General features: G+C 42.3%; 1 protein-coding gene across 1 annotated transcript in view; it reads right to left on the reverse strand.

The window, feature by feature from the left end:
• The window catches only part of LOC134225557 (PHD finger protein 12-like), a 52,805-nt gene that overhangs the window by 26,287 nt on the left and 4,061 nt on the right, over positions 1-22,457 (reverse strand). Inside the window, 3 exon segments of the mRNA XM_062705738.1 lie at positions 11,380-12,031; positions 12,897-13,125; positions 13,127-13,576. Coding sequence (XP_062561722.1) covers positions 11,380-12,031; positions 12,897-13,125; positions 13,127-13,576 — 1,331 coding nt within the window.

Here is a 22,457-nt window from a genome sequence, read left to right on the forward strand (position 1 = left end):
CCAAAACTCTACAATAATAGTAAGATATAAGGGTTCTTTCTAAAATTACGTACACTAAATTTGGTGTTTTTAGATCCCCACCCTCCCCCTCGTAATACTTTTGTATGGAGTTTTTTATGAATGGTGGGAGCTCAGGTCAAATACCCTGGGCGTCTATAAAAAACCACCATTTCGAGCAGGTGGGAGCTGAAGGCCCAATTCCTAAGCGATTAAAGAATTAAATAACTTTACAGAACCCGTAGCTTCCGGGAATGAAAGCATACCCAGATATGGAGTTACGCTCAAGAAGAATATCACCCATGCGATTGCCCGAGGAGAGAGCCCCTACTGGAGCTGGTCCTGGGACGGTGGACAGAGCGAGCGACCAACGGCTAGATGAAGGAGAGGTGCAACAGCGACCCTCTAGTCATCGGACTAAGCCCGTGCCAACAAGGCAAAACAGAAACGGCAGCAGAAGAAATCACCAAGGCAATGCTGCACCTGCTGATGTTGCTGTGGTTGATCGACGTCAATCACTCACGTTAGCAAGCCGCCGACGGCAGCGGATCATGTGGACAAGGGTGACGAATCAATACGTGATCCGTTGCTACTGCGTTTGCACCAGGATGGATATGTCCGGCACACCGGCGATGCTTGAGATGTTCAATGAGAGGTTTCCTTGGTTTGCACCCCAGCTTGACCAGAACAAGTTGTACACACGCCAGAGAACTATTCTTCTTCTTCTTCTTCTTCTTGGCATTACATCCCCACACTGGGACAGAGCCGCCTGGCAGCTTAGTGTTCATTAAGCACTTCCCCAGTTGTTAACTGCGAGGTTTATAAGCCAGGTTACCATTTTTACATTCGTATATCATGAGGCTAACACGATGATACTTTTATGCCCAGGGAGTCGAAATAATTTCCAATCCGAAAATTGCCTACACCGGCACCGGGAATCGAACACAGCCACCCTCAGCCTGGTCTTGCTTTGTAGCCATGCGCCTTACCTCCACAGCTAAGGAGGGCCCAGGCTAGTTTGGAATGTTGCTGAAATTGTTTATTTCATTTATTTAGTCTACATCTAAACAGATAACACTGAATCAACAATTTGACGCCACAATGCACGGTTCGAGCCCGCATCTTTACATCCTCGAATACGCCCCACGCTCGCCAAGTCGTTTTGCACCATCGTTTTGGTCTGCGCATCTCGCTCGCTGCGCTCCACGCCGTCTCGTACCTGCCGCATCGGAAGCAAACACCATCTTTGCAGGGTTGCTGTCCGGCATTCTTGAAACATGTCCTGCCCATCGTACCCTTCCGGCTTTAGCTACCTTCCGGATACTGGGTTCGCCGTAGAGTTGGGCGAGCTCGTGGTTCATTCTCCGCCGCCACACACCGTCTTCTTACACACCGCCGAAGATGGTCCTAAGCACCCGTCTCTCGAATACTCCGAGTGCTTGCAAGTCATCCTCGAGCATTGTCCATGTTTCTTGTCCGTAGAGGACAACCGGTCTTAATAACGTCTTGTACATGACACATTTGGTGCGGTGGCGAATCTTTTTTGACCTCAGTTTCTTCTGGAGCCCATAGTAAGCCCGACTTCCACAGATGATGCGCCTTCGTATTTCACGACTAACATTGTTATCAGCCGTTGGCAAGGATCCGAGGTAGACGAATTCCTCGACCACCTCGAAGGTATCCCCGTCTATCGTAACACTGTTTCCCAGGCGGGCCCTGTGGCGCTCGGCTCCGCCCACAAGCATGTACTTTGTCTTTGACGCATTCACCACCAGTCCAACTTTTGTTGCTTCACGTTTCAGGCGGGTGTATGGTTCTGCCACCTTTGCAAATGTTCGGCCGACAATGTCCATGTCATCCATCAGCTTCATCCGCGAAACAAATAAATTGACTGGATCTGTTGAAAATCGTACCCTAGCTGTTACATCCGGCTCTCCGCATGACACCTTCTAGCGCAATGTTGAACAACAAGTACGAAAGTCCATCACCTTGTGTTAGTCCCCGGCGCGAACTGGAGTGTTCGCCCGAAATCTTCACACAGTTTTGCACACCATCCACCGTTTCTTTTTTCAGTCTGGTAAGCTGTTCTCGTCCATTATTTTCCATATCTCTACGCGGTCTATACTGTCGTATGCCGCCTTGAAATCAACGAACAGATGGTGCGATGGGACTTGGTATTCACGGCATTTTGAAGGATTTGCCGTACGGTAAAGATCTGGTCCGTTGTCGAGCGGCCGTCAACGAAGCCGGCTTGATAACTTCCCACAAGCTAATTTACTAATGGTGACAGACGACGGAAGATGATCTGAGATATCACTTTGTAGGCGGCATTAAGGATGGTGATCGCTCGAAAGTTCTCACACTCCAGCTTGTCGCATTTCTTGTAGATGGGGCATATAACCCCTTCCTTCTACTCCTCCGGTAGCTGTTCAATTTCTCAGATTCTGACTATCAATTTGTGCAGGCAAGTGGCTAGCTATTCCGGGCCCATCTTGATGAGCTCCGCTCGGATACCATCCTTACCAGCTGCTTTATTGGTCTTTAGCTGTTGGATGGCATCCTTAACTTCCCTGGTTGGCTTCCATCGTCCGCTGAACTGACGTAGTCATCTCCTCCGCTGCCTTGACTTTCACTGCCTGTACTCTCAGCGCCATTCAAATGTTCCTCGTAGTGCTACTTCCACCTTTCGATCACCACACGTTCGTCCGTCAAGATGCTCCCATCCTTATCCCGGCACATTTCGGCTCGAGGCACGAAGCCTTTGCGGGATGCGTTGAGCTTCCGATAGAACTTGCGTGTTTCTTGAGAACGGCACAGCTATTCCATCTCATCGCACTCCGCTTCTTTCAGGCGGCGTTTCCTGAAAAAGGCGGGTCTGATGTCTCCGCTTCCGTCTTTAACGTTCCACATTCTGCCGGGTACCTTGCTGCAGCGCGACCGCCCGCGCTGCTTCCTTCTCCTCCAGAATCTGTCTGCACTCTTCGTCGAACCAATCGATCCGTCGACTTCGTCCCATATACCCGACGTTGTTCTCCGCTGCGTCGTTAATGGCTGCTTTGACTGTATTCCAGCAGTTCTCAAGAATGGCCCCATCGAGCTCACACACTTCCCGCAACGCTGCCTCGAGATGCTGCGCGTATGCAGTGGCGACATAAAGCTTCAGTCGCTCTAGGTCGTTGTTGAACATTGTTGATGACGGATAGTTTTAGGCGCAGTTTCACCATCACCAGATAGTGGTCAGAGTCGATGTTAGCGCCACGATATGTCCTGACGTCGATAATGTCGGAGAAGTGCCGTCCATCAATCAGAACGTGGTCGATTTGTGATTCTGTATGCAGTGGTGATCTCCAGGTGTACCGATACGTAAGGCTGTGTTGGAAGTAGGTACTGCGAATGACCATATTCTTGAAGGCAGCGAAATCAAATAGTCGTAGGCAGGGATATGGTGCGGCACGAAACTCTTTGCGTGCAGCACGCGTTGTTGGAAGCAAGCCCGTTCAGATCGAGAGAGGCGAGCAAGTGCGGGCCGTGCTCGGGCCTCTCAAAGAGTCGTGCACAGAGCAGCACTCTAACTGCACTTTTCGGTTCTGCTTTGGCATGATTTTCAATATTTAAACGGTGATTATTACACGCTTTCGTGTTAGAAAGATGGTTGATCGACGTATTCTTTATTCGATAATATAAATAAATAATACATTTCAATAATTTTTATATCAATTTCTTATATTTATGGATATATGTAAATTGATTAGTAGTCTTCATTTACCTCGAAACAGTGGCGTAGCCAGAAAATTGGTCTGGGGGAGGGGGGGTTTCCGATTTTTTTTTTCGAAAAAAAATTTGTCCTGAAAATTTTGTCTTTGGGGGGAGTTTTATGTCCAAAACCACCCCCGTGGCTACGCCACTGCCTCGAAAATATTTTAAAATATTCCAACGGAAATACGTTTTTCAAGTTGCCAATAATCTCTTCGTGTGAATAATAATAAATTAACATTTTTAAGATGAAGTTCATTTTTCCTAAATACTTAAAACATACGTAAAAACTACTTCAACGGCAATCATTTTTTAGATGTCCCTCGTGCTTTTAAAACACCACGTAATATGAAACCACTTTATTTTCAAAATCTGCCTATTCAAATTTGCTTGTAAATAACCTCAAAGTATTTAATAATTATTTAGCAGGACTTCATCATATTGATCCGCTATTTCAACATTGATCATTTTGACGGTTATTAAAATGCTACTGTGTGAAAAAAAACATTGAGAAAATAATCTACCGACTATTAATACACATTTTTCAAATGAGAGAAATTATTAATTATTTTAAACATACTCTTTCTATCAATAATGGTCAATGTAATTTGATCAAATTATTTTATATCTACCAACGACACTTCCAAACGCACTTTATGTAGAATGGAAGATATTGTCAACAAATAACAATAACTGTAGCAAACAATCTGCATTTATATATCGCACTGCAGTGATTTTAAAACAGAAAACAGAAATTCCTAAATTACATTTATCTCTGACCGCCTAGATGGATTTTTAATTGCAGTCATTTTTGGAATATTTTGTAAGAAGAAACTGCATAAATGAGTTTCAATTATCTGCAAATACGTAACTTTTTAATGTTGTAAAGCAAACAAACAAAACACAATTAAAAATATTTGTCGTTCATTGCTTGGCGGGCATTCAATATCATTTCAATTATCTCGATGAATTCGAAATGCACAATGTGCACTAGCCGTGCTACCCGAAAGGGTAATGCAGCCTTTGACTCACACGCAGCAGCCTTTGACTCACACGGGGGGCACCTTCGGCTCAATAGCTCGCAAAATTTGAGAGACGCGCACCCGAATGTGGGTGCCGCACGAACATTTTTCGCACCGATCTGAGTATTTAGACAATTCCTGGTCGTAGGCCGTTTACGTTCGTCAGCCGGTGAGCGCTGAACTTCCCAATAGTCGGTCTAAACTCCTCCTCTTGGCCAACCTGAGCGTTCAAATCTCCTATGATGATTTTGACGTCGTGGCTTGGGCAGCTGTCGTACTCACGTTCCAGCTGCGCGTAGAATGCGTCCTTATCATCATCAGTACTTCCGGAGTGTGGGCCATGGACGTTGGTTATGCTGAAGTTGAAGAACCGGCATTTGATCCTCAACCTGCACATTCTTTCATTGATCGGCCACCACACGATCACGCGCCTTTGCATATCGCCCATCACTATGAAAGCTGTTCCCAGCTCGTGTGTGTTGCCGCAGCTCTGGTAGATGGTATGATTACCTTTAAACGTTCGCACCATTGATCCCTTCCAACAAACCTCCTGCAGCGCTACGATGCCGAATCCACGATCCTTAAGCACATCGGCGAGTATGCGTGTGTTCCCGATGAAGTTGAGAGATTTGCAGTTCCACGAACCGAGTTTCCAATCGCTAGTCCCTTTTCGTCGCAGTGGTCTTCGCCGATGGTTCCGGTCCGTACTCTCTTGTTGATTGTTCGTTGCGTATGTTTTTTAAAGGCTGGCTTGCAGGGCCTGACACCAAACCCTCTAAATTTCGGGAGGACCATTCTTCCTTATTCCCGGTGGAGCATGGTGCACAGTTTCACTTAGAGTCCCTCACTGGCACTCGGACGATGATCAGCTGCTGAAATTGTGAAACCCACAGAACTCACCGAGGCGAACATAACTGAGATCCTCGACACCCATGTACAGCGGTTGAGCGCTCTTGTTAAACGACCTCGACGTTATGGAGAATGTTCGAAGAGGAAGGAGCAAAATGGAATGTTCAACATCAACGAAAGGGAGTTATACAACCACATCCGAAACGAAAAAGCCGACTTTGGCGAGGGCCTTCCGGAGATTCGAGAAGTCACGTAGTTTTGGTCCAATCTATGGAAGAACCTCGTCATACACAACGGCAATGGGGTGTGGATGGCAGAAGAAGAGCGATATTGTGGTAGAATTGGAGACATGACCGCTATCAACGTGACCGCCCAAAACATACGTGAGGCTACCCGGTATATCAGGAATTGGGCTGCACCAGGACCCGATTTTGTGCATAATTTCTGGTATAAAAAACTCACAACGGTTCACGGGCGGATGGCGGAATGCTTCAATACGGTACTAGGTAACCCCGGGCACCTACCGGAATTCATCTCTAGGGTGTCACTTATCTTCTGCCGAAGGATCGAAACACTTTGAACCCAGCCAAGAACAGGCCAATAACGTGCCTTTCGAGTCTGTACAAAGTGCTGTCATTGGTAAAGCGAGGAGGGTGCAGAACCATTGCGACGTCATCAACCTGATGACCGAGGAACAGAAAGGTTGTCGACGCAACACACGAGGCTGCAAGGATCAGGTCATCATTGATGCAGTCGTTGTTGGGCAAGCCACTCAGAAGCAAAGAAACTTGAGCATGGCGTATATCGAATATAAAAAGGCATACGACTCAGTACATCACTCGTACCTCCTTAAGGTACTGCAGTTGTATAAGATAGACGGTAGCGTCATCAGGCTAATGCAGCACGCTATGGGGATTACCGCAGCACATCCCTACACATTTCCGTTGGAGAAAAGGTGTTACGATCCAGGACTCTCAGCATCAGGAGGGGCATATCCCAAGGCGATACCTTTAGTCCTCTATGGTTTTGCCTTGCTATGAACTCTCTTAGCAGAGCACTTAACCAACACAACTATGGCTATCATTTGAAGAGTGGGGAAAGGAGTACCCGCACCATTTTTATAGATGATTTGAAGCTGTTTGCGGAATCTGTGGAGAAGCTGCACCAATTTCTGCGGCTTGTAACGGTATTCAGCAACGACATCCGGATGGAGTTTGGTATCGATAAATGTCGATCCATACATCTACACTGGGAAGAGGGGTCCTGTAGCGTAGTTGGCTACACGTTCGCCTTACAAGCGGATGGTCATGGGTTCGATTCCCAGCCCCTCCACCAAACCCTTGTCAGTCGCCGGATCCGCAGCCTATACGGTGGCGTTTGGGGTACACGCCATACCGTCACGGCTGCCTGATGACGACTGACAACTTGTTTTTCTCGGAGGCATTCCTCCAATGTTACCCGGACACTGAAGAAAATGGACGTATGATTTTCAATCAAACGCCTTATGAAAATTTGCCACAAGGAATCGGTATGAATTTCAATATGTTGCCTTATGAATGATGATTTTCATTTGAAAAAAAGTGAAGTGCGGCAGACTGGGTTCGAACCATGGACGTCGGGGTCGGGAGGCCGGTATGTAGACCACACGCACATCGACGCTTGATTACTCGGGAAGGTAACTGCGTATAAGAATCACTGTTGGTGGAATAATCGGTCGAATATTCATAAGGCGCCAGTTATGAATTTCAATAGTTCAGTTCGCTGAGTGGATAAATGGCAACCGAACAATGCAACGATTATTGGATACACGACATGGACAAACGGACACAATGGACTCACGATGAAGATGGACTGGCAACGATAACAATAAATGAGTAATGAAAATCTAAAAATAGATTCTGTGTGGATTCTGTATAGCAAAATACCACAGTAGATCTTGGCACAGTAGCGGTTAAGTAACACAGTGTGCATATCAAATAAAGAAAGAAATAAAAAATCTACACCGGGATCACCTGGTGGATGCCGAAAGTTTCCGCATCAACGAACAGGAGGAGATTCAAAACACGGTTGAAGGCGAAACGTTCAAATTCCTGGGTTTCCTGCAACTGAAAGGAATTCGTCATACGATGATCAAGAAAGAGCTGCAAGAAAAGTTCTTCCATCGTGTCAACGGTATTTTGAAGAGCCTCTTGCCGGCCGGCAACAAGGTGAAGGCGATAAACATACAGTTTCGGAGTGGTGAAGTGGGCCAAGACTGACTTGGAGGCGTTAGAACGAGCAGTATGAGTGGCGTTGACCCAGCAACGCATGCGCCATCCAAAATCGTCCTACGTACAGTAGGAGGAAGCGGCGTTACCGAAATACAGACACTATGTGTTTCACAGATCTAGCAGTTGCGAAGATACTTCGTGGAAAGCCAGAACCGCCACGAAATCTATCGCGCTGTGTGTGAAGCTGACCACGGATTCAGTGCCCTGCATCTGACGCAGGAGGACTATCAGCTGAATTGCGACATCAAATCTGTCGACGAGATGATCGCATCGTGGAAGCAGAAGGAGTTGCATGGGATGCACCCCCATCAACTGGAGCTGGAATATATCGACAAATCGGCGTCGAATACGTGGCTGGTGCGGGGTGAACTCTTCTCAGAAACAGAAGGATTCATGTTAGCCATCCAGGACCAGGTAATTGCAACAAAGAACTACCGGCACTATATATTTTTCATTTTCCTTTTGCAGCGTTTGGTGGGGCAATGTGAGCGCAAATCAATCAAAGGTCGATAATAGAGAGGGTAATGGCAGAAGAGTCCTTGCAGACCACTTGAACGCCATGGGGTAGGATAAGGATGGGGTGAAGTGAGGTTCGGATTTGGAATCGACTCGACACTAATGCAAAATGTAATTGAATGCAGTCAATGCTAGTCAATGATCAAAGGCTAAAGTGATAATTTCAAAAATTCTAGTGCAACGTTTTTTTAGTTTTGCAAGGAATGTTTAAAATGCAATGTCTTCTTCTTTTGCCTTGGAAGCAGCTGATATGGTTTGAAAGGTTTATTTGTTAGCTTTTGTGACCACATTGAAAATATAAAAAATATTGCGTATTAGTGTTCTATTTTATAATTTTATTTTTGCAGAATGAAAATTAATTAACTTTCTTTGTTCTGGGTGTAGGTTATTATAGACACTCTAGGTTCCATAGACGAGCGCAGGCACGGTTGGGTTATTTCGATAGTGTGTTTTTCCACTTTTTCACAGTGTACCACGCGAATTTGACGTCACACGCTGCGTTGCTTGGGTTGCAATAGTGACGTCATGCTCGTTTGGCTACACTAACTGACAGTTCGTTTGGCTACACTCGCCTTCGCCTCAGCTCGGCTATGGAACCTATAGTGTCTATATAGGTTATGCGTTCGTCAAATCATTTTGTTTACCTAAGTCATTCAATGTTCTTAAGCTGTGTCGACACTACAAACTCAATGTAAGATATATCATGTAAAAGCGGAAACTGTTAAAGAATTTAGTTTGTTCTATTATAATTTGTTTTGTCAAGGTTGCCTATAACTTTGAACTGTTCTAACAAGTAGCTTTATCGTTGATTAATTACGGTGATTATCTATTAAGTTCTCATCAAGGTCAGCTATGGGATTCACGATGGCAACTAAAGCTTCATCACGCCTATTGCCTATCTATTTGTAAAAATGATCGAGAATGAAGCCGTTATAAGATTGTTCATATACCATCATTGTAATGTGTGGTATTATTTATTATTACTCTTCGAAGTGAGGCATAACAAAATAAAACTGGCACCACGTTCCTAGTTTTGAAAAAAACTATTACTCAGTGAATTCAGCAGTCGATTGCCTATGAATGTCTTGAATACTTTGTTTTTCAATATTGCCTGGCTAGTTAAATGTAAGCGGGGCTACGGCTCAGCGTCACAGGGAACGCATCAGAAAAGTATTGCCGAACTGAAGAGAAATCCCATCATTATCACTGATGAAAAAGGCCTCTGCCTGGTCTGACTGCACTACCATTCAAAGCTCCAAGACACGATGTCCGTTGGATCACACGCACAAGCGTTAAATCAGTGCGCCATTGCCAGATATGTGACGCGGCACCAAAAAAATAGTCTACATGTGATACCACCACGACAGGATACGTCTTTGGTTGCCATATCAGTGCTAATGGTGTAAGCCCACCCATCGCGGAAAGATCACATATCCTGGGGCGGGTCTATTGGTACTATATATTGCACAAAAACGTGGAGGACCCCTGCAGGAAGTGGAATTCAGTAGGAGAGACGATCGAGCATATCGTGTCCGAGTGTTAAGCCTTAGCTGATTCAGCCTATCTCGGTCGCCATAACGAAGTAGCCAAGATTGTGCACCAATAGCTTGCTTTAAAACACAACTTGGTTAACCAGTTAACCTACTACAAATATGTGCCTGTCCCGGTCCTGGAAAATAGTTTCGTGAAGCTGTACTGGAATCGCGAGATCATAACGGATGTCCTCATGCCAATCGACCCGATATTGTGGTCTGTCCAAACAACATTCTCCAACAAGATAACGAAGTACCATGACTTGGCGGAGGAGTTGAAGCAGATGTGGCACCCCAGATGTGAAATCTCTTCTGAGATCCTTAGGAGAGCTGGAACTATCTCATAACCTCCATAGCACTCAAAGACAGTGATTCTTGGAACTTTTTTGAGCTTATTGACAAGTTTCATCATGTAAAAGTTATATGATCTTTAAGAGGATGCTCCACATATGCATCAACGTGAAAACCGCATTAAAATTCAATTCAAACATGAAAATACACTTGAAAATGTAAATTTTCGCTGCATAGGCAAAATTATTATAAGATTTGAAGTTTATAAATAAGGTTTTGACTTAAAACTGATTAAAATACAGGTCAAAAATACACCACAATCAAAATATATATTAAAATTGAATATTGTGCACACATGTTTGTATTGATACAAATCTGAATTTATCATAAAACTTTTTTTTCCCAAAACCGGTCTCTATGGGGCAATATGGGCATACCTGCACAGAGCAAGATATCAGGCCTTAAAATGCGTTCAAATTTCAGTAGTCAAATACAAGAATATTATCATATATGTAAGATTCATTACGGAAAAATTACAACAGCGCATTACTGCGATTGAAACAGAAAAAATGACCATTGACCAATTGAAATGTGGCTGTTCAAACGGTGAAGAGTGACAAATCGGTTCAGTCCGCTGTTGTGCGGTTTTTTTAATTTTATTTGGTATGGAATACTCACAACTGTTGTAGGAATATCATATTCTTCCATATTACGATACTTTTTTCGCCTAAATAAAGGTTTTGAATGGGTGACCCATACTGCCCCAAATGGTGGCTCATATTGCCCCGTATAGTCGGGAACACACATTGAAATCAATACATTTTCAAAAGTGCATTCCAAAAATTTCCGAACGCATTTTTCGTCATTTATCGACGTAATATGAAAGGTAACATTCTCTAGTATAAGTCAACTACATTTAAACGATGTTTTTTTGAGTTTTTCGGCGCTTTTCGGAACGATTTCCTTAGGTGGTCCATATTGCCCCGATCACCCCTATAGCTTTGGTGTAAAATGCGTTTTTCGCGTAAATCTGTATCCTGGACCTTAATGAAGTGACGGGTATGAAAAATCAGCCTCTGCTTGTAATGCGCTTTTTGATATAGCCTTCTGTAGTGTACTAGGTCCCTTATTTGTAGAGAATATACTTACTTTTCTGAGCTTCTAACTCGTCTTCCTCCAAAAGTTCAATTTTCGTTTTTTTAGAATGGAGTTCCTCTTTAGATACATCAGACGATTCTTTGATTTCTTTCAATTCTAAGTTGACAGTTTTGAAACTAGCCACAGTTTCCATTTTTTCAGCTACTGCAGGCATATTCTTTTTCGGAGAGAGCTTATGTTCCTTTCCCCTGCTTTTAGATTTGGGTGATATATCCTTATTAGCCATGGTGTCATGTTCTTTAGCAACGAGGATATCTGTGCTTCCCGACACGTTAATCATCTTGTCAATCTGTTCATCAGCAACGCTGATTGCTTTCAATTCAGAATCAATCATTGATAATAACTGAGTATCGTCATAAAACGGCTGACCTGAATCTGTGTGGCGCTCATATATTTTAGAACGCAATAAATCTCTCAACGATGGTAATAAGTTTGGAGGATTTTTATAGTGAAACTCTACCACCGGAGGGATTTCCACACGATCACGGATCTTTGTCTTTTGTCTGATACGGAATGGTGGATTACGGCGATGAACTTTACGGAAAAATTCGTTTTTAACTGTATCATGATCCATATTAACATTAAATTGGTTCCAAAGTTTTATGCGCTCACAAGCTGAAACAGAATTCACCAGTTTCCAATCCTGAAATAAAAAAAATGTTCTGAACTGTCCAAATAATGAAATAAAAAAAGTGCAGTCGGAAGTGAGCAGACTGAAATATAGACACTATAGATAGTAGAATCTATAGATGAGCGAAAGCACGGCTGAGTCGGCTGTTTTGCCCGTGCGCACGCGCATATGACGTCACAGCCCTTAACGTTTCCATTGAAATCGTGACGTCATGCTCGTTTGGAGACACGTTTAACAGTTCGTTTGGAGACAGAGGATTTATCTTCGCTCATCTATATATTCCACTATCTACACTATTTATTAAGTTCCATAGACGAGCGGAGACAATGTTTAGTGAGTAATTTCGATTTAGTGTGTTTTTCCGTTTTTTTTTCGCCGTGCGCCACGTGAATTTGACGTCACACGCTCTGTTGGCTCGATTGCAATCGAAACGTCATGCTCTTTTGGCTACACTGAGGCGTCCAAGCACTCGTAAGCAGAATATCAACAAAGGCAGAATATAAGTATGTCATCAGCCTGACAGTTCGTTTGGCTACACTCGCCTTCGCCTCAGATCGTCTATGGAATCTACAGTGTCTATAGGTTGAAGTCGCCCAACATTTTTCTCATCATGCTGGTTCTTTTTTTCAACAAATGGAAACGAGCAGGATGGAAATAACTTGGGAGCGTCCACAAATTACGTAACGCTTAGAGGGGGAGGGGGTTTAGCAAAGTGAACATCCATATATGGATAATTGTGTATACACAATTTTCAGATGTTCATTCAAAAAGTGTGACACAGGGGGGGGTTCAAAATGTTTAATGTTTGCGTTACGTAATTAATGGATCTTCCCTTAGAGCGAATTCAAGCTGCTTATTAAACAGAACTCATACTTACAATAAACTGCTCCACATGATTAGGGCACATCCACATAGAGGACGGCAGGGCCGTCAGGGGCGGATCAAGACAATCCTGATGGAAAAATAAATCGCAATAATCACAAGCAATCAAAGGTGCTCTGCGACATGATTTACCACATGCGTGGCATGTTTTGGCTGGTAGCGGTACTAACCCTTGGCCATCTAGCTCATAGGTTTTCCGACCCTGGGGCCTCTTTTTGAAACTCCGTTTTCAAAGAGCAATCTTGTTTCTCCGTTCCGGGAAAAGGAAAATGAACATTTATCTCACGGGGTAATTCAAACTGTCGCGGGTTCAAAATGCGAGCGGCTCGGATCAGCTGATCGAAGGGTTTCATCTGTGCACTATCGTTATGATCTTTAATGCGATTTGCGCAATCGAAAATGTCTTCTTTTGGTAAGAATAACTTCTCGGCTGGAATACTGGACGCTGAATTCTTTCGTGAGTTGCTCCGATTACGCATCTTTTTAATTCTGACTACCTGTGATCCGTCGTTTGGAGTTGTTTCTTCACGATCGCGATCTTCTGATTGTGATTCGGATTTGATAAGTTTCAGATCGGGTTTCAGAACTTTTAAGGCTGGGTTCACATCGGTCGCTTTACAAGTGTGGCATATCCATAGCCCATTCGGAATGTCCGATTCTTCTAAGGGAGGATCACTGGAAAATATTTTAGAAATAAGAAAATTAGTTTATATTTGTTTGTATGGTAAGCATATAAATTATAAACTACATATCATTATTGTATATAGCTCATAAAAGGGTAGTTTTGTACACATTTCTAGTTGAATTTTTCAAAGATTTGATAAAATATTTATTCTATGGTATAGGGTAAAGTGCCCAATAGTGGACCCCCAACCAATAGTGGACCCTCCAGCCATTTTTGCATTATTACAGCATAATGTAAACATTTTGCAATGAAATTCCATCGGGAGAACCTACCTTACAGTCCTATGATTTGATTACATGGATTGGAAATACTATGGAAGGTAAAATTAGATGATTTTTTTACAATTCTATGAAAAATAAACACGAGAGTGTCCATTAAAGGAATATTTTGGGGGGTCCATAATAGGGAAGAAGAACGTCCCGAAACGGAACATAAAAATCAAATGAAGTGTCGACTATAGGGAAGCAATTTTCTATTATGGACCCCCAGAGGGTCTACTATAGGGCGAATTCAGTCAGACTTTAAAATGTTAATTTCAACGAATGACGTCGTGTATTTGAGTGTTTTATGTATGTATCGTGAAGAGCAGACGCAGAGCGTGGTATTAGATATCAAGCAGAATTAATATGTTGAAAATTTCTACACGTTATGACAAGAAGCGCAAAATTCCGCTACTAAGGGGTCCACTATTGAGCATTTTACTTTTTTTTTCTCTGGCTGTCAACTGGCTCGACCTATCGGTCCATAAGCCAATTCTTTTGAGTAAAATCAGCAGTGATTTAAATCGTTCGCCCCGTGTCAAAAAAATAAAACTGGTATAACGCTCCGTCACAGACAAACAGACATAACACATTGAACATTTACTCATCAAATTTATCGTCGTTCAAACACTAACGACATCTGTTGATTTCAGTTAGTTGGGCAAATCATGATCAAATGTCAAACTCGAGCAAATCCGATGCGCGCGCCACAAGTGATCGATTGGCCAACTAACGATAATTTAAATTGACCAGTAAATCAGTGAACGATGGAAATTTGACGAGTGTTATGTCTGTTTGTCTGTGGCTCCGTTGTATTTTCTGCAGATTTGAACCACGAATGAATAACGAGATTCAAATATTTTTCTATTGTTTTGGTGTATGAACCGTATGAACGTGTCATTTTATCTACGGATCAATCTACTTTGCAGTTACGGCGCCTTTCTTGGCAGCAACATAATGATTTCATTTATTTGAAAATTTGAAAAACATGAATAGAACACTGCTGGGGAAACCAACGAGTTTGTTCTATTTTGCTCCAGATTCAAAATAGAATTGAAATTGAATTCACCAGTGATACAAATCGTCGATTTAGACCAAACTTTGGACCAATGTATACCAGTTTTCACGGCACGATAAATGCTGGGTAAAGCGTACCATTGGTACTTCGCGTACTTGAAGGAATAAAATAGACTCCATCTCGCGGTCCTTAGGACGTTTTCACCGCTGGTCTATTTTTTTGTTCTAATTTTATAATAGTTTCAAAAATATAGACCGCCAAAAGTAGACCAAATGTTTGCCATTTTCACCGGTAGCGTTTCAAATAGGGGGAAAGACGGCTTTGGCAGGTTTTGTTCTATTATTGTCAGGGGGGGTTTTGTCGACCAAATTTTATGAAATTTGGCCACAATATTCTTTGATATGCAAAGAATTTTTAGGCCAAATTTGAACATAATCAGTCATAAATAAAAACCCCTGACAATAATAGAACAGAACCTGCCAAAGCCGTCTTTCCCCCTAGTTTGTTTTCATTGTTTGTTAATGTTATGATCGTTGTTTTGGTTTTGATTCATACAGGAAAACGAATTTCTAGCAAGAACATTTTCTAGTTTGTTCTAGTTGTTAGTTCTACATTTTGTGGTTCTAGTGCTCTTCGAACTCTGGAATAGTCCGTGGAGGATGTTTTCAGTGGGCCGCCAGAACAATTTTCCATCTTAAGGAAGCTATCAAGGAATCGCCAATGCACCGGCCAAGGAAAGAATCATTCCATCCGAGGCCCAACGGTTGCCATCCATTGGCATTTATTTGATCATTCAGCCGAAAAACAGTTGCCTGCCTGTATCGAACCGGAACCCTGTGGCAACCGCCGCTACAACACCTCGCAATCATCCGTCCGTAATCCTATCTCTGTATTGGCGTGAGAACAGACCTCGACCCGAACTCAGTATTGAACACTTGATTTAATTAATGATGATGGTTCTTCCTGCAGTTCCTCCAGGGGTTCTTTTAGGAATTTCTCCATGGATTTTTCCTGAAGTTCCTCTAGGAATTCTGCTTGGAGTTCCTCTAGGCATTCTTCTTGGAATTGCTCCTGGGATTCTTCTTGGAGTTTCTGCAGGGGTTCTTCCTGGAGTTGCTCCAGGGGTTCTTCTTGAAGTTCCTCCAGAGATTCTTTCTCAAGTTCCCCCAGGAATTCTTACTGAAGATCCTCCAGAGGTTCTTCTTGGAGTTCCTTTAGATATTTTTGAAGTGTTTTCAGATATTCTTCTCGGAGTTCCTCGAGGGGTTCTTCTAGGAGTTTCTCCAGGGATTCTTCCTGAAGTTCCTCTAGTGAAATTCTTTCTGGAGTTCCTTCAGGGATATTTCCTGGAGTTCCTCCAGGGATTCTTCCTGGAGTTTCTCCAGTAATTATTCCTGGAGTTTCTGCAGGGATTTTTCCTGGAGTTTCTGCAGGGGTTCTTCCTGGAGCCCCTCCAGGGATTCCTACTGAAGTTCCTTCAGAGGTTCTTCTTGGAGTTGCTCCAGGGGTTCTTCGTGGAGTTCCTCCAGGGATTCTTTCTCAATTTCCTCCAGGAATTCTTTCTGAAGATCCTCCAGAGGTTCTTCTTGGTGTTCTTCCAGATATTCTTCCTGAAGCTCCTCCAGGGTTTTAGTGTTCTACCAGGGATTCTTCCTAGAGTTCCTCCAGGAATTCTTGGAGATCCTTCATTTATTCTTCATGGAGTTTCTCGTGGTATTCATTCTGGAGTTCTTCCAACGATTCTTCCTGGATTTCCTCCAGGGATTCTTCTTGGATTTCTTCGAGAGATTTGTAAGAGGCGACTAGCTCAAGGGTCAGGGTCGGCGCACCTTGCTTCGGAGGACTCACGATCTCTCTTTAACTAGGGAAATTTAGGCGGACCTTTAGTAGTTACTAAGGGTATCTCTCAACATAAAATGGAATATGGGAAAAAGATTTACTTAGGCATACGTATATTTAAAGAGATCTTCTTCTTATTGGCATTACATCCCCACACTGGGACAGAGCCGCCTCGCAGCTTAGTGTTCATTAAGCACTTCCACAGTTATTAACTGCGAGGTTTCTAAGCCAGGTTACCATTTTTGCATTCGTATATCATGAGGCTAACACGATGATACTTTTATGCCCAGGGAAGTCGAGACAATTTCCAATCCGAAAATTGCCTAGACCGACACCGGGAATCGAACCCAGCCACCCTCAGCATGGTCTTGCTTTGTAGCCGCGCGTCTTACCGCACGGCTAAGGAGGGCCCTAAGGAGAGATAAAGACATAGGGCCCTAAGGAGAGATAATATACATTTAAAGGGGAGGGGGTTGTAAAAGGGGGTTCGGTGCGGCCGTTCGGGAACTGATGGAGCTCATGCAGCTGAGCTGAAGATATTTCTTACGTGTTATCGGGTTTCTTTTAAATTGATCTAAGGATACAATTTGCAGTCTTAAATTGATGTCGATAGTGGCCATCGGTTTTTCTAAACCGCCGTCAGCTTCACGGGTATTTGCCGCTATATAGCGCTCAACATACACTACAACAGCTTGTATGCAAGTACTCCAAACGATGGCGAATCTGCAGAGAACTCCACCGCAAACAGTAAACAGTGTGTCAAGCAAACGCTTCAAGAAAGATGGCGCTGATATCACTCTGGACAGCGTGTTGAATATGCTGTTGACTCAATTCAACGAAACCAGAGCTTTGATAGACGATTTTCAGAAGGATTGCTTGAGGGTAAGCTAGATCAAGTAACGCAGGAGATCAATACGTTGAAATCGGAGTGCGCGGTCAAATTCAACAACAACGACAGTGCTCTGTGCTCACTGAACGAGAGAGTGGATCAATTGTCCAATACGGTTGATAATCTACAAAATCGAAGTGAGCTTGTTGTCAGTGGTATTCCTTTCATGAATGGAGAGAATTTACATGTGTTCTTTAACGCATTGTGTAAACAACTTGGTTTGAAAGACGATCCGTTTCCATTGGTTGATGCCAGGCGTATGAAGGCTAAAGCTTTACTCAAAGACGGTGATGAATGTTTAATCATCGTTCAATTTGCTCTCAGAAACACGCGAGATGATTTCTACAACGCCTATTTGCGGACTCGAGACCTTAAGGCCTTTAAGGTCTTTTCAACGCAATGTGCACGCAGCGTTAAAACAACGCAGGTGTGCATCGGCGCGGCGACGCTGCGTAACCGCTTTTTCCCGATGTACACCTGCGTCTTTTTAACGCCGCTTGCACGCAGCGTTGAAAAGACGCTACGTGGGCATCGGGCCTAAGCTGAGACATGTGGGGCTAGACTCAGATCGCCGCATCTACGTGAACGAGAATTTAACCATTGGTGCACGGAAGATCAAGGTAGCCGCTCTTCGTCTGAAAAAGACAGGCACATTATCTACAGTGTACACTAAACAAGGCGTAGTTTACGTAAAGCCAGCTACAGAATGTCAGTCTATTGTTATCAAAACCGAAAATGAATGAAATGAAGTTCCGATTAAATTCGTTGTGATCACCCGGCATTGTTTTTTCATATTCAAAATTTGTAGATTTATGTTTTTATTATTGTATTTTTGTGATTTTTTTTTGTATTGTTTGTGTTTGTCAGAACGAAAGAAAAACAGAAGCTTCGTACCATGAATCACCGGCATACATTTTTCCTCGATCCAAATGGATATAATTCGGTCAATTTCCCGACAATCCACGCGCTCGCATACGGGGCCATAGTACATAGGATTTTGGAATCTTGCAAGCGGGGACGAACCACGCGGACCTTGCAAGATCCTCACCGCCATAGCTGTGACTATGACTCTCCCGTAGCGTGTGACTCGGCAATTACTACACGCTCGTATGTCACCAGCACGGGATTCGCCGGAACTGTGGATCGTGTTCGGGATCCCTCTACAGGAACGGCATTGCACATCCAGAATCTTTGAATCTTTGAACTTTGACGAGATATTATTAAGAATAAAGAGATGTGAGCTATCCTAATGTATTCGTAAGGTTTTTGTGTAAGGTTGTATACCGTCAACTGGGGGGAAGATGATCATTGAGGTGAAGATGATCATTTGATGTGTCAGTCGAAAGTGTCAATTTTTTTATGAAACGGTAGTCAACAATATTCTCCGTTCAAGTAATGTTACCGCTAGGTAGAAATCCGAGTTTTTCGATTATAATCATGAAAATGTATTTTGTGGAAGAAAGAGAGATATAGTCATAAATGACGCTATTTTCGTTTCAAATATTGACTTCTTAGACTTCTTTACGTAGTAAATTCAACATTCATACAGATAACCTAATGTATTTTGACTACTAGGTCATAATGGTTTTAGTAGAGCTGTCTTGATCAACTTCACCCCAAACCAGATTATTAAAAAAATGTGTGATAATTTATTTTATTTTAATAAATGTGCGAACGCATTTCAGATAACTAAAGTTGTTTATTATTGCAACGTATAGCAGTACATGTTTTAAAAATATTTGTTTCGATTTAAAATGTAAACACACATTGTTATTGCATGTTTTGTCTTAAAAATGATCATCTTCCCCCCAGTTGACGGTACTTATTTTTTTCCAAACAATCATTTCCAAGTTGTAGATAATAATAACTCAATTTTCTTAAACCATTTTTTTTTCTATTTCTAGTTTGTTTACGTAGCTTTGTTCTACAAAATTTTATTATGAACGCTATAAAAAAATATGTACATTCACTCACACTTTAGGGCCCTATTATTCAATCCTCCATTCAACAGACATAATAATCAAGTTAATTCTATATTTACAAATACCCAACATAGTAATTCAAGGAGACAATATATATATATATATATATATATATATATATATATATATATATATATATATATATATATATATATATATATATATATATATATATATATATATATATATATATATATATGTATATATATATATATATATATATATATATGTATATATATATATATATATATATATATATATATATATATATATATATATATATATATATATATATATATATATATATATATATATATATATATATATATATATATATATATATATATATATATATATATATATATATATATATATATATATATATATATATATATATATATAAGGATGATGGTTCCCTAGAGGAACAATTACCTCATTCCAGGGGTTTCCTAACTATCCTAATAACTGCTATGATAATCTCAAGAAGAAAACATCTATCTTCTGGAGTTTCGATGAGGCTACGGCTACCTCGACGAATGATCAAGGTCAATTTAAGCTAGGTATTCTAGGAGACTAATACTATCTCCTAGATATTCGAAAAGGCCTAATTACTACCTCGACGAGTCATATATACTGTTCTTCTGAACTTTCCATCTTTCTCCAAGAAAGGTGATGTTCTAGAGCACACATTGTGTTTTAGTATCGAAGAGTTTTTTTTTCTAGAATAAAACTGTTGATCCAGCATTCAATAAATTTACCCTAATTCTGTTTCCAGAAAAGATGTAAGCAACTATCCTGCTACAAGCATTTTGAAACAAACACACGGAAACCCTCTAAATACCTATCCACTTCTGTGACGCGAGAGGCTATTGTTTCGACAACGATAATTTAGTTATTTAACCAGGTTTTCACTGGATCAAATAAAGATATTTTAGTTACTAGATAAAGATTGTCGCTGTCGTCGCTGTCCGGAACATCTTTTGCTGGCGAGGATAGGGGAGCTAAATGTCAAAGAAGGAAAATCCATACGATTTGACAGGTATGTACCACACATGTTTCGGACAGCAGAACAAAGGGAACCGAAGCGACAATCTTTATCTAGTAACTAAAATATCTTTTGTTCAAATAGACTTTTGCCTTAATAAAAAAAAACAGGTAAATGAACGAAAGAATGACAATTCACGATGAGTATGCGAGATCGTGTGCCAAAAGATATTTTAGTTACCAGATAAAGATTGTCGCTGTCGTCGCTGTCCGGAACATCTTTTGCTGGCGAGGATAGGGGAGCTAAATGTCAAAGAAGGAAAATCCATACGATTTGACAGCTTGGTACCCAACATGTTCCGGACAGCAGAACAAAGGGAACCGAAGCGACAATCTTTATCTAGTAACTAAAATATCTTTTCGTGTGCCTCCTCGAGCAAGGAGAAAAATATTGTTGGAATCAAGAATATTTTCCAGTTATTTGTTTAGTTGGATCGCCAATTGAATCATTTGTTTGAGAAACTGCATAAGTCCATTTTACACTATTCCGAGAAAACAATAAAAAACTGTTTTTGAACAAATTTGCACCGAATCTTTCGATTTCTTCGATACAGATCAATAGTTTTTGGCAAAACTCAACACCCTGGGACACTTTCAGTGCAAAAAATGTAGGCAGTACTCCACAATTGCTCTTCAAAGTACGTGGACATATGTAGTTTCTCAAACAAACGAAAAAAATTTCATACATTCCTGAACAAAATTTTTTTTTTCGTGTTTTTTGCCAGAATACGTATTTTTGAACGAGGATTCAGAATATATAAAAATCTCATTTTGGCCAAAAATGTTACATATGCAGTTTCTCAAACAAACGGTTCAATTGTAACAGACGACTAGCTCAAGCGTCAGGATCGGCGCACCTTGCTTCGGAGGACTCACGATCTCTCTTTAACTAGGGAAACTTAGGCGGACCTTTAGTAGTTACTAAGGGTATCTCTCATCAACATTGTGGGCAGCAGGGACTATGTCCAAGGGCTTGACGATCCCTCCCAGGCCATCTGCGAGTTGTGGCGCCTGCCTAGGATGTGGTGGGGTTTGACAGTGGGCCCTGTTAAACCTCTATAAAAGCTGCATGTATCCGCAAGTAGGCTCCGCCAAAGCGACCGTGTGCCGCTCAAAGCGCACAAGCCCAAGTCCTGGTGTTAGGTGGGACGCTAAACAGCCCCTGACACGACGGCCCTCCGACGAGACAGGAGGTTTGCGCAGGCCCAATAAGCCGCCTTTAAAAACAACTATTACGAACGACATAGAAGATAATACGACTCGATAACAAGAAGGCGAGGTGCACAGCGGACGACTTGCGGACCCTCCGCAGACTGCGTGGTTGGCGAAGTGCAGCCATGAACCGAGCTGAATGGAGAAGTCTTTTATGTGCAGCACAGGCCACTCCGGCCTTAGTCTGATGATAAATAAATCTCTCAACATAAAATGGAATATGGGAAAAAGATTTACTTAGGCATACGTATATTTAAAGAGATAAGATACATTTAAAGGGGGTGGGGTGTAAAGGGGGGTTCGGTGCGTCCGTTCGGGAACTGATGGAGCTCATGCAGCATGGTCAGGAGAGAGAGAGAATCCAGAAGCTTCGTACCTTGAAGCAGGGACAGCAGGGACAGCATGGACCATGTCCAAGGGCTTGACGACCCCTCCCCAGCTGTCTGCGAGTCAGGGAGAACTGCCTAGGGCGTGGTGGGATTTAGCAGTGGGCTCTGCTAAAATCCCTCCCAAAAAACCACAAGTGCCCGTAATCAGACTCTATCAAAGCGACTATGTGCCGCTTCAAAAGCACAAGCCCAGGGAGTGCCAATTGGCATGGGGAGTGTCCCTACTCCGGTAGGGTAG

The sequence above is a fragment of the Armigeres subalbatus genome, chromosome 3, assembly GCF_024139115.2.
Source record: "Armigeres subalbatus isolate Guangzhou_Male chromosome 3, GZ_Asu_2, whole genome shotgun sequence".
Taxonomy (NCBI): Eukaryota; Metazoa; Arthropoda; class Insecta; order Diptera; family Culicidae; genus Armigeres; species Armigeres subalbatus.